The sequence below is a fragment of the Pteropus vampyrus genome, unplaced genomic scaffold, assembly GCF_000151845.1.
Source record: "Pteropus vampyrus isolate Shadow unplaced genomic scaffold, Pvam_2.0 Scaffold193, whole genome shotgun sequence".
Taxonomy (NCBI): domain Eukaryota; kingdom Metazoa; phylum Chordata; class Mammalia; order Chiroptera; family Pteropodidae; genus Pteropus; species Pteropus vampyrus.
Window position 1 is genome coordinate 607656 of NW_011888974.1, and position 12530 is coordinate 620185.

The 12530-nt window shown below is 52.7% G+C and overlaps 1 protein-coding gene across 1 annotated transcript in view; it reads right to left on the reverse strand.

The window, feature by feature from the left end:
• The window catches only part of CLIP2 (CAP-Gly domain containing linker protein 2), a 63890-nt gene that overhangs the window by 46374 nt on the left and 4986 nt on the right, over positions 1-12530 (reverse strand). The window contains exon 2 of the mRNA XM_023537493.1: positions 1647-2200. Coding sequence (XP_023393261.1) covers positions 1647-2200 — 554 coding nt within the window. The remainder of the gene's footprint in view (positions 1-1646; positions 2201-12530) is intronic.

Consider the following 12530-nt stretch of genomic DNA (forward strand, 5'->3'; position numbering starts at 1 on the left):
GCACGATGCTCTTGCCCGCGTCGGCTGGTCAATGCCAGGCCATTCCCCTATCTCAGCATTAACGCTGTTCCTTGGGGAAGTCCCACTGCCAGTTTCCTCTGTGATCGGCTCTTGAAGCACCGTGTATAATTTCTTCATGTCATTTACCAGAGTCTATAAAGAAATACTGATGCCTGCAATCACAGAAATCATGGTCTCTCTTCCAGTAAACTGGGAGCTGCTGGAAGGCAGAGACCAAGCCTGGCCACGCCCACCACCATATCACCCAGGGGTAAGTTCCATCCATAGGGACCTAGGCTGGCAAACCAGACCCTGGGGTGGGCAGACCCCCGAGAGTATGCCAAGATACAAAGACATGGCTTAGTGACAGGAAAGCAGGCTTTAGGGGCTGGTTTGAATCTTGGAGCTGCTCTGTCATCTCACACAAGTTACTAAACTTCTCTCAGCCTTGGTTTCTCCATCCAAGGAGTGAGGGTGATAAAATTACATCACAGCAGGGGCTTGAGGATTCAACAGGGCAATGGGTATGAACATTTCCTCTCATCCCCACAACCTAAATGTTCTTCCCAGAAGCCTCCAGGAGAAACTGTGGCCCTGGGAGAGGTCTCCAGAGTAGGGGCGGAGCATCCCAGGAGGTGATACCCTCCTAGGGTCCCCACTCTGTGACTCCAGAGCCCCCCAAACCTTTCCCCACTCAGCCTTAGAGCTCCCGGCATGTGCTCCCCACCTTGAAGTGGGATTCCCCCACTCTCCCTCAGGAAGCCCCGCTGACCTGAGCACAGGAACCTCTCCCCCTACCAACTGACGACTACCTCCTTTGGACTCCTCAGACCCCAGGCCCGCAGACATCCTTCGGAGACGACCCCGTGTGTTATTCTCACCTACCCAACACCACGGTTCTTAGAGGGCAGAGCCAGCCCGGGCCCCCTCAGCCACCTCAGCCCTTGGTTTTGCATCACACGTTATGATCCCGTCCCATGTACCTTACCATCCCCAGCCCAGGTCTGGCTCACACTGCCACATTCAGACAGCAAAAGGATAAATACAGACTCTAAAGGACTTGGGGGTCACTGGCCCCTTCCAACCTGGCCCCAATACCTGGGACTACCAGAGAAGAGAGGCCCCTGACAGGAAGGCTCAGCTAGAGATTTCTTTGGCTCCAATGACCCAATTCTCCCCTCCACAGCTATACTTAATTAGGTGTGTGAACCAGCCACCCCTGGGCCAGGGGCCTTGAGCCCTCCAGTCTCTGGCCTTTTCCAGTATAGGCCTGGCACATCCACATTGATGGGCTAAATCAATGGATAATATCGGTAAGAGCTAACGGCTATGGGGCACTTACTAAGTATCAGGCACCATCTAAAGGCATTACATGTATTAACGCGTTTCAACTCATGTGGGAGGTACTATTAAAATTCCTGTTTTACAGATGGGAGGACTAAGGCCCAGAAAGGTTAACACACCTGCCCAGGGTCACACATCGACAGTCTCCAGAACCAACTTAACCTGTCTCCCTGGTCCCTCTGTGTGGTTCTGACAAGGAGTGGCGCCCAAGCCTGGACCCTACCTGAGCCCCTTGAGAGACTCCTCCCTGCCCACCCCTGGGGTCCAGCTCACCTACATGGGGTGCGGTGGTGGGGACTCACCAACACGCGGTCTCCCAGGCGCAGGTCCTTGTCACCCCGCTTCACAGAGCCGCTGTCGGAGAGGTTGGAGCCCGACTCGTTGCCTGTCTTGACGGAGCTGTTGAGGACACTCTCCCGCAGTGGGATGACACGGCTGGTCAGCGGAGGTGTGGCTGTGCCTGAGTGCAGTGACAGGTTCTGGGCGGTCAGCGACTCTACCGAGTGGGCATCACTGCCCGAGCCCTCGGCCATGGGCTGCCGGGTCAGCTTGGAGGGTCGTGTGAAGATGCCCTGCAGGGCTGGGCACTCAAAGTAGCGCACGCCACCCACAGCACCGTCGTTCTTGCCCACCGGCTCGTCCAGCACCACGCCAGCCCACTGACCAGGCGCAAACTGCGTCTCACCTAGGTACTGGACCACACCTGGCTTCACGCCGTTCACCCACACCCGCTCACCAACCTCGAAGTCCCCCACGAAGTCATCGCCCACCTCAGCTGCCTTCGGGCCGGGCTTCTCGGGGGCAGCAGGCGTAGCTGTGGAGGAGGGGCCCGAGGCCTGCTTGTGCAGGGGGGAGCCTATGGGGTGAGGAGAGAGGCAGTGGTTAGGGCTGAGCGTGAGCTGGAAGGCGCCAGTGGGGAAACTGAGGCGGACGTGATTGGCAGTGTGACCTTGGGCAGGTCTCATTCTTCGTGGGCCCTGGGCATCCGTAGGTCTCTCCCTACTCTTCCAACCCCTCTGGATAGTTCTGAGGATTAAAAGCTCAGGAAAGTGCCTTCTCAGAAGCAACACTTTCCACTGCTCAGGGTCACTCAAACTCAAGGACCAGGAATAAACCCCTTATTGATGGTTATTAGCTGCCACCTTCCTGCCCTGGTAGGCTCAGATCTTAGAGTCCTCTCCATGTCCCCCGCCTTCTTCCCCAGACAACTCTGGACCTTATGAAATTCTTCCAACCTATTCCTTGACAGCTGGCCACAGCCACAAACATCTTGCAGCAAGGAATGAACCAGGAAAACCCTCTTACTCCACCCTAAGCCCCACTTCCCTTTCTTCTCCCTTTCCAAGTTACAGCCTAAAGCCTCAGAACTGCACAGACCAGGAAAAGTGGGAGGGAGGAGGTCAGGAGGTGAAAGCAAGTGTGTAATCTCATTCCTAGGACTGAACTCTGGGTTCCCTGGCCTGAACTGGGTCCTCTGATCCAGCCCCTCTTATAAAAATAATGACCCTGAGGCTCAGCGAGGCAAGGGCCTTGCCTGAGGCCACACAGTAGAAATGAGACTCAAACCCTGGGAGGAGGCCTACCTCCCAGGCCTGGGCTCCGATGTGCTCCAGACATCAAAGAGGAAGAGAAGGAAAGTAACTTGCTCAAGGTCACTCAGGAAATGACAAAGCAGGCTTGACTCCACCACGCTTCATGTGTATCTGGTTCCTGGGCCCCATACAAAGCCTCCTGGGCATGTGGGTGCTCAGAAAGCCCATCTTTTGCACCTCAGGGTCTAGAGGTTGCTACCATTTCTTGCCAGACCAAGCGTCAAGCAGAAAAGGTCTCATCCTTCTCTTCCTCTACTCCAGAGGCTGATGGGCTTCTGAAACACAGTTGGAGACATACCCTCATCAGAGCTGCCTATGTTTCTGGTCCTTTCCATGAGTAGCCAGTGGAGGGACCATATAGCAGCAGCTCCCACCAACTTCCTCCTTTCATCTAGGGTCAGGGAACCTGGGGCCCCAGGCCTGGCTGGATGCTATCTCAGGGCTGGAAACCAACCCTTACGGACAGAGTTTCCAGGTGACAGGAAAGCCACACAGTGCTAAGGCAGGCCCAACACACGAGGCCAAGCAGGCAGGTTCTCCCTCTGGGCTCTGGCAGCAGTGGCAGGAAAGCACATGGCCACCCATGGCCTGGGCAGCCAGGATGGGAATCTGATCAGGGGGAAGGGCTACCTCTGACCTGTGAGCTGGGTTCCTAGAAGATCAATGAGCTTTCCTGTTGAATTTAATTAACAACCACAGTCATCACACCCATCAATTGATGCTCTGTGCTAAGAGGCTGACATACAGCAGCGCATCTGACTCTCACAGTTAGTCCTATGAAGTCATTTTGTTGTTCCAGTTTTACAGATGAGGAAACTGAGGCTTAGAGAAAGCAGGTGCTTCATCTAGGCTCCCAGATGGTAGGCAGCAGAGCCGAGCTCTGGCCAAAGGCCTCTGGCTCTTGGTGCAGGGCACTTTGATTAATCTAACAAATGTATACAAAGCACCCGCCATACCTAGCCCCAAACTACAATCACCCCAAATCTTGGTCCGCTGTGAATGGACTTTTCCCAGAATCTGGCTAAACCTTACAGTTCCCTACAAGTAGGAGACAATCTTATCTTTTACTACTTCCTACGTAAGGACGTCCCCTTCCATTTTTTGTTTAGAGACAAACCTGGGTGGGACCTTGGTTGGGAGCCCCCAAGGCTCTCTTCTACCACTGAAATCCCATGAGGCAGACGTCATAGTGTTTGAGGGAGCAGGCCCTGGAGCCCCACAGACCTGCTCTCGAACCCAGCTGCCCCGGCCCCACCTGGGTCTCCTCACCTGCATCTCTGTCCTGGGCTGTTGTGCAATGATAGGAACAGGGCCTGGCCCATACACACGCCCATGAGTGCTGACAATTGTTACTTTGATGAGAATGATTTATACAAAAACTAAGGGATTGAGAAAACACACACACACACACACACACACACACACACACACACTCACACACACACAACACACACACAAGAAGGGCTTCCAGGGAGGTTCTGGTGACCTTGGGCAAGTGGCTCTTCTCCTGAGTAAACGAGGAGGGTGGCCAAGTCCCCTGAAGTTGGCATCAAACACTGAGTGTAAGTCGGCTCACACAGACCCTATCCTGCTGGTTCCTTGTGCCTGAGCCAAGCTCCTGGGATTCCTTGGTCCTGATCTAGGACAATCCTGTATCACAAAGGAGCTTCTGCTGGGATCCCCACTCACTCCCCACAGTGGCTCTCCTGCTCACTGGGTCAAGCATGCTCTTTCTTTAGGCAGAGCTGCTTCAGAAAGCAGCCAGAAGGGGAGGAAGTCACAAATTAGATGGAGCCTCCACCCCACACCCCTGGTAACACTGACCAAGGAGCCTGTGGGGCCCATCAACAGCGAGATGTCAACGTTATCATTATTAAAATAGCAGCTACCATTTACGAAGTGCTGACTGCATGCCTCCAATGGACTGGGTACTTTTTATACATTGCATTCTTGCAGATTAGGAAGCAGAGGTTACAAAACTTGTCCAAAGTCAACCAGGCAAGAGTCAGGAGCAGCTGGTCTGGCTCAGAGCCCTCCCTCTTGATGGCTCCCTGGCAGGCACCTAGCAGGTGTCAGTGCCCTTCCCTTATCTGTTCCTAGAATACTTTCCTGTGCACAAGGGCTCCCTGATGTCTGCTAACAGGACTGAATGGCTGTGGCCCAGGCCTGTCCCTACCTGTCCTTTTGCTTACAGCACAGAGGAGGGTCCCAGGTTAAGGGGGACCCAGAGTGGCTATTCTTGGCAAAAAGCTGCCTACTCAGCTGTCCTCCCCAGCTGTCCCAGCCCAGGCAGACCCTCAGGTAATCTCCTTTGTTCCCCACCCCTGCCCCTTTCAGGGTCTACAGGCCCAAGGACCAGTTGTTTCAACAGCTGCTAAAATCCAGATCACAAGCCTATGGCAACCGCATTTGGGTGTTTTGCTCCATTTTTCCTCTTTGGTGCCCTCGGCTGCCCCAGTCTCCCAGGGACAAACCTTCATCAAATATCCCTCTTACACTGGGAAGCTTTCAGCAGCCTGAGGTTGAGAAGGCGTGGAAAACCCCTACAGAGCCCCCTTCCCTCCAGGGAGCCATTATAACACACTAGCTAGGCCTGGCCAAACCCCTTCCATATCTGGGCCTCAGTTTCCCCATAGGACAACAAAGAGCTGTGTCAGAAATAGCCAGGGTTCTGGCGGGCACTGATATTCTATGGGGGTTTGCTGAGCCACTGCTGTTCTGTGCAATAACTCGGAGAGAGTGAGGCCCAGAGCTCAGCTTCAGGGAGCCTCAGAGCCCTGAGGGAGTGACCGGGTCTGATAGCTAGGTACTCACACCGGCTCCTCCAGGAGAAGAGGTGGGCCTCACTCTCTCCGAGTTATTGCACAGAACAGCAGTGGCTCAGCAAACCCCCAAGAAAGCAAAGAGCAGCGACAGACTTCAACCTCACAGGAGCAGCTGATCCCTTCCCCAGACGCAGGCACGAGGGGATTTATTGCTGGTTTCAAGTTCAAAGTAGAACTTGGATGAAAAGTACTGAAGGACATGGCGTGGAGTGGCAGCAGCTGGTGGCCCAGTCCAACAGTGGGTGGGGGGCCCAGATAAGAAGGCATCCTTCTCTACTTCTACAAAGACTCAAGTCCTGCCCTGCCTGGAAGCAGAGATGGGTCTTTTCCATACCTGCCATTCTCAGCCACCAAGGACCCTATTCACTGAGCACCCAGTGTCAGATTCTAGGGATGACAGGCATGGCCAAACAAAGGCCCAGCAAGGAGGTGGGGTAGGGAGGACAACAGGACCACAGCTACAAGTTGGCTGGCCACCTGCCTGATTGAGGAAAGGACCAAGATCCATGGGCACTTGGGGTTGCGGAGAGAAGGCTCACAGCTTATGGGGGTGGGAGCACCTCCCAGAAACTCTGCCCAACATGGTCACACAGTTTGCTCCCTCACCTCCGAAGAGACGACTTCCCTGACCGCTTCATCTAAAAACCAGTCCATCCACATCATCCTCCACTCCTTTATTCTCCCAGAGATACATCCCTTATCTTCACCTGTGTATGTCTGCCTCCCAGACTTATACCAAAGTTCAAGAGGGCTTTCTTCCTCTCTAGCACCCAGCCATGTGCCAGGGAGCAGCCCCTCAATGTTAGCTGAGCTGTCCGCTCAGAGCTGGGTCCCACTCTCAGAAGCAGGAGCCATGATGGCTCTGTGCTTAGTGCATAGACTCATTCCCATTTTTTCAGTCAAGGAATCAGAGGCTCAATCCAGGTGGCTTCTGGTTCTCGGGTTCCCCTTTCACCTTTGTACGTCTCTGAGCACTCTCTATTTTCCCCGTGTTTCTAGAGGAAAGTTAAGTACTCCTCTTCTCTTACTAGAAGCAAACCTCCCTCCCCCTTTGGTCTCCCCTGGGACTCGCCTCCCTACCTCTCCCCTCTCCCTTCTCCCCTCACTGGCTCTCCAACAGAGCCCACATGTGGCATCGATATCTTCAGCCTACAAAACAGCAGATTCCCCCACCTCACCTTCCCTCCTTCCCAGCAAACAAGCTTTTCTCTCTCTATTTAAATGTTTATTACACAGATCATTCATGTCCACTGAAGAAAAATTAGAAAACATAGGTTGCCATCAGACAAACATAACACAGTTAACATCTTGGTGTATGTTTTTCTAGGCTTTATCCTGTGCATCTATATGCATGTGTATACTGCATACTTAAAACAGAAGTGGGGTCGTATTTAGGTGTTACTTTGTCTTCTGCACTTCTCAAAGTGAGTATTTTTCCATCCAGCAGCATCTAGAAGGAAGTGGTTCCATTAGCTGAGGAGACTCTGCTTCCCAGGCCCTCTCTGACCCTCCAGCCCCAACCCCTCCCTGCTGCGGACACTGCTCATGGGAGGATGCCACAGCTTCCTCCCTGTAAGGCTGAGGGCCCTTTCTGGCCCCATCATGCCTAGTCCTGCTGTTCCCCCTCCTCTGAAGGCTCCCTGCTCCTGTGACAGGGCTGGGGGACTCTCTGCCTCCTCCACCCCTGCTGGCCCCGGTGATCCTCCCCAATGAGGCAGTCTCCGTTCACTCCTCCCTCCACTTGTGTTCTGGCCAATGGTGTGCTGATAAAGGCTTAACAACCAGCTCTCTGGGAGAGATCAGTAAGCAACCCTGATCTGTAGTGTTTGCCAATTTCCATGGTGTAAATTCTCCCACCATGACCAGTTTCAAGCTACCAGCATGATGTCCCTGAACATGGTGTTGGAAGAGGTTATATAATATTTCCACCATAGAATAAATAACCTCAAAAACACGGATACTATAAAATCTTACTAGTAGCAAAGAGCAGCATTTCACCAGTAATAAAATAATAGAAGTATTAGTGGTATAAATATTACTACAAGTACTCCTAAACGTCACGAGTTTTGAATATTTACTATGTTTTTAATAGAATTTATTTAATTCTAAGTTCACACAATCTGATTTTTAAATAATAATGGCCGTGTTTAACATCTGGCTGGCAAAATTCCTGAAATCCCTGAAATTTGGTTCTCGTGATCCAGCATGGGTTGGCGCCACCACAGCACCTGTCCCAGCCTAGCCCACACTCTGGAGGCATGGCCCATCCAAGACCCATATAAATTCTCTACAGATACCACAAATGAGAGACAGGAAGAAGAGGCAGAGAAGCAGCAAGTCCCCAACCTGTCTCTCCAAAGAGAGTGTGCAGAGAGGAGGCGAGAGGCAGGAGAAATGTCCTTCTCTGATCAGTACCCAGAGCACCCTAATCTATACTATGCCCCCCTATAATCCAAACTTCTCCTGAAGCTTTAGCTATTGTGTGTATGCTGACATACTTCTGCTTTTTTAGAGATATTAATAAATTCTCCTTGTAAAAGATATAAATGACACAAGAAGATATAGAATGAAGTCGGGCCCCAATTGCTCTCTCCAGCCCAGATTCCTTTCCTGGCACCAGACCTACCCAAAGCTGCCTCCTCCTGGATGTCCCCCAGAATCTCATACTTGACATTCTAAATCAAAGTGACTTCCACAAAAGCACTTCCACTGCCCTCCCATCTCAAGAGTGACCCCCACACATTCATTTACTCAGGCCACAGACCCTCATTGCTCCTCCCCACCTACAATCCAGTTATTCATCAAGATCCAGCAGTTCCACATAAGAAATAACTCTCAAGTCCGCACCTCCCTCTAGGGGCTCAGAGGCTCCTCCCAAGATCAGGCCCTTGAGATTTCACACCTTGTTCAGCAAAGCAACCTCCAGAAGGGTCTCCCAGCCTCAAGTCATCCTTCTACTCCAGTCTCTCCCCCAGGCCATCAGACTAGCCCTCTGAAAAGCAAATCCAATCATGCCATCACTCCCACCCCTCCACCAATCCATTTGAAATCTCTAGATAGGGATCTAGATCACTTTTTACGTGAACCTTTGACTTTTATAAAGAGTTTATGTTACTTTTGTAATAAAATATAGTAACGATAAAGTACAATGTTTTCGAGAAGAAAAAATAAAATGGGGAATGTAATCTTTGGCCCATTTCCCAAAGAAATAATTAAGAAAGAAAAAACTGACTGTCTTTTCGTTCATGAAACAAACAAAAAACAAACCTTGAATCCAAGTGCCCCAAAAGAGGGAAGTAGTGATATAAATTATGGTCAAGTCTTTCAGATTATCAAGCAATCTTTAAAATAATTCTTCCAGGTTACAAAGGAAAGTATTTGTGATGTGATGCTTGGTGAGAAAATAGGGTTCAAGAATGTCCCGAAACACAGTACACGGGTATGAATGCCTGGAGCTGGGGGAATGGGAATATAGGGAACAGGATAAAAACAAATCATTTAAAACACACACACACACACACACACACACACACACACACACACACACACACACACACACACACGCAGGGCCTTGCAGGGACCCACAGTGATGATATGCCATGAAGTCTGCCCCCTGCCCCTGAAGGCCAGAGGGAACAAAGTGTACCTATGCTAGGACTGGTTCCTCAAGTAGCTGGTCAGTTCCCTAAATATTCCACAGAACATAGTTCCACAGGGTGTTAATTAAGAGATATAATGAAAGAAAAATTAATCTCCAAATTCAAACAAGCTTGAGAACCAGTAGCTTGAGCAACGTTAAGGTTGCTTTGCTGCAGGACTTCTCAGAGACTTTAATATGCTAAGGAGCATTGTGTCTGCCTCAAAGGGGCTATAAATAAGGTGACCAAATGACTCATCAGCCAAAACCAGACTCCTTAGAGAGAAAGGAGGTGTTATTAATATAGCATCATGCCAAGACCACAGGGCTGTCCCTGGCAGAACATGGTCACCCTGGCTTAAAGTACAGCATTTTCCTCTCTGTGTCACCTAAGGAAACCCTGCCTGCCAGACCAACTCCAACAGCTTTCATCGGCAGCCAGCCCACAAGGCTCCATTCTTCCTTGGTTTGTACAGCCTGCCTCCCAGGATGCCAGGTTACACATCTGCAACCCACCCAGAACACAAGACCTAGGAGATGGAGCCCACCCAACTTCCCTCTCCATCCTTGGAGCCCCAAGACCAGGCTGAAATGCAGCCTCACCATGACGCTGAACTCCCCTCCCTGGTAGCCCCAAAGCAACACACATTAATGTCCACAAACCCCGAAGCTGCTTTCTGCTCTAAGCCTCCTTCCCTCCCCAGCAGGTGCTCAAGGCAGGGTCACAAAAGAGATGAGGTCTCTATGGCATTTCTCAAGAGAACTGGCTTTCCCACCATGAGCCGCCCAGCCCAGTCTACCCTGAGGTCAGTCCTTCTGATGGTGCCCACCGATATGGCCTCCAGGGAGAGCTGAGTCCACTCCTCCCAGCCCACCCTGACCAAGGCAGGGTTCACCCCTTCTGGCCACCACAGGCTCGGCATCCCCCTGCTATCCTGCCTCTAGCCATCTGTCCCTAAAGAAGTGAGCCGCTACTCCAGCTACTCCAGGGTGGGCCCCAGTGCCAAGGATTGCTCAGCGCCCTTTCTGAGCCAAATGGAACTCAGAAGCCCCCACCCAACAGAATCAGCCAGGGACCCAGTGGGGAGAGATGTGGGTGGCTTACCCTGGAAAGAGCAGAGCCAGCTCCCCATGGAGAAGCCCTGCTGCAGCCACACACAGCAGGCAGTGCTGGCAGCTGGGCCCCCGCCCCCCTGGATCAATATAGCAACGTCAGGAGCATTAGGAGGCTGCCCTGCCCCCTCCCCCACCCGCCTCACAACCCAGCCACAAATAAGCTCATCTTGGCTTTCCCCATCCTGATGCCATTAAAAAGTTTAGGATGTGGTTAGGGAGAGCCGGAGAGGTTGACCTTGAAGGCAGTGAGTGCTGCCTGGGGGCCCTGCTGATTCTGCAGGAGCAAGGGCTGGAAGTGGTGCTGGTTCTGCCCAGGTCTGCATCTGGGACAAGTTACTTTAAATGGGGATGATGCCACTTATCTCCCAGGAAGAGGGGTACCAAGGTGAAAGACATAATCCTCTGGGGGTGGCGTGGGGTGGGGTCAGTGCCTAAGACTAGAGGCTAGCTGCCACACTCTGGGGGCTCTGCCTTGAGCACTTCGAGCTGGTTCCCATGTCTGGAGCACCCACGGGGTATAGGGGCATCTGGGTCCCAGCTCAGTAAGCCAGAACTGAAAGCTCTTAAACCAGCCCTATGTGGGCCCTTTGTGGACCCCATCCTGAGTGGACCGCTCCCTGTCTGAGGGGAAATCCCACGCACTCCTCCTTGACCTCCTGTGTCCTGGGTCCCTAGCATGAGGAAAGGCCAAAAGCATACTGGAAGACAGTTGTGATTGACCTAACGAGAAGAGCTCACTCCTCCCATCCTGCCACCAGTCTGAGGTGTAAGGTGAGTGCTCGGAGCTGGGACTGAACTTGGGGCCCCGGCCACCGCCACCTCTAGGGTGGGAAGCAGGTGCCAGTGGCCTCAGCCAGCTTTAGACCCAGCCCAGCTTGAGTCTCGACTCCAGCCCAGATGCTCTCTGGCCCTGTAACTCTGGGCAACTCAGCTGACAGCTCCAAGTCTCAGTCTTCCCATCTTTAAAATGGAGAGAAGAGCAGTTATTTTATTAGGTTGTTAATGAGAAAGAAATGTGATAAGATGCCTGTTGCAGGGCCTGCTTGTGACATAGCAAGTGCCGAATGCCATCCCTCCTAGATGGGACATCTTTGGGGCTGGACCACAGTGCAAGGGATGGGAGAGATCCTGCAAGGACCTGCCTGCCCCCGCAGAGGGCAAGGGTGGAGGGAGCTTAACCGTGTGCGATGGTCTGTCCTTTTGCTCAGCAGCCCCGAGTCCTCCCCAGGTCATTGCAGCCAGATCTTCTTTTGGGGGCCAAGAGGAACACCCCCAGCCTGGACTGGCTTGCCCCAACCTGAGGTTCAGAAGCAGATCCTACAGAAGGGCTAAGGGCCCACCTTCACAGCCTACTTCGGTCCCTTCTTTATCACGACTACAGGGCGGTGTCAGGCTATTCCTGACCCAATGGGAGGGCCATATCCAGCAGCAGTCTTGGGCCAACAGCCTGGAGGCCTGAACTCCCTTCTCCCTTGGGCCCAGGCTAGATTCCATACTCTGCAGCCCCAGTCACAGCTCCCTAACTTCCATCTGGGGCCCTGGGCCGTTCTCCACACTCCCACTCAAGCCGCCCTCCAGTCCTCAGTCATCAAGCCTCAGGGCCTTTGTAGCAACTATTCCCCCTGGCTGGATGCTCTTCCCCTAACTTCAGCTGGGTTGGCTACTGTCACTCAGGTCTTTGCACCAATGTCACCTCCTGAGCGAGACCTTCCCTGACCACGTGATCTGAAGCAGCCTCTAGGGGTGCTCCATCTTGTTGGGCTGGGCTGCCCCAGACCTCGCTGCCCCACCCAAGCCTTTGCTCACAGGTGTGTCCCAGACCATCCTCCTGCGAACCTGCTCTGACCACCTCCAGGCCACTTCCTGATATGAGAGACCCCCTCCAACAGCCCCCTTGGCCCTGGCTGCTCCATGTGTGTCCCAGCTCTGGAGACTGACATAGGCCCTCTCATCTCCATGGGGTAGAGGGCAGAGGCATCAGTCCAAGCCCAGCCTTTGGCTAGACCCTCCGCCAGA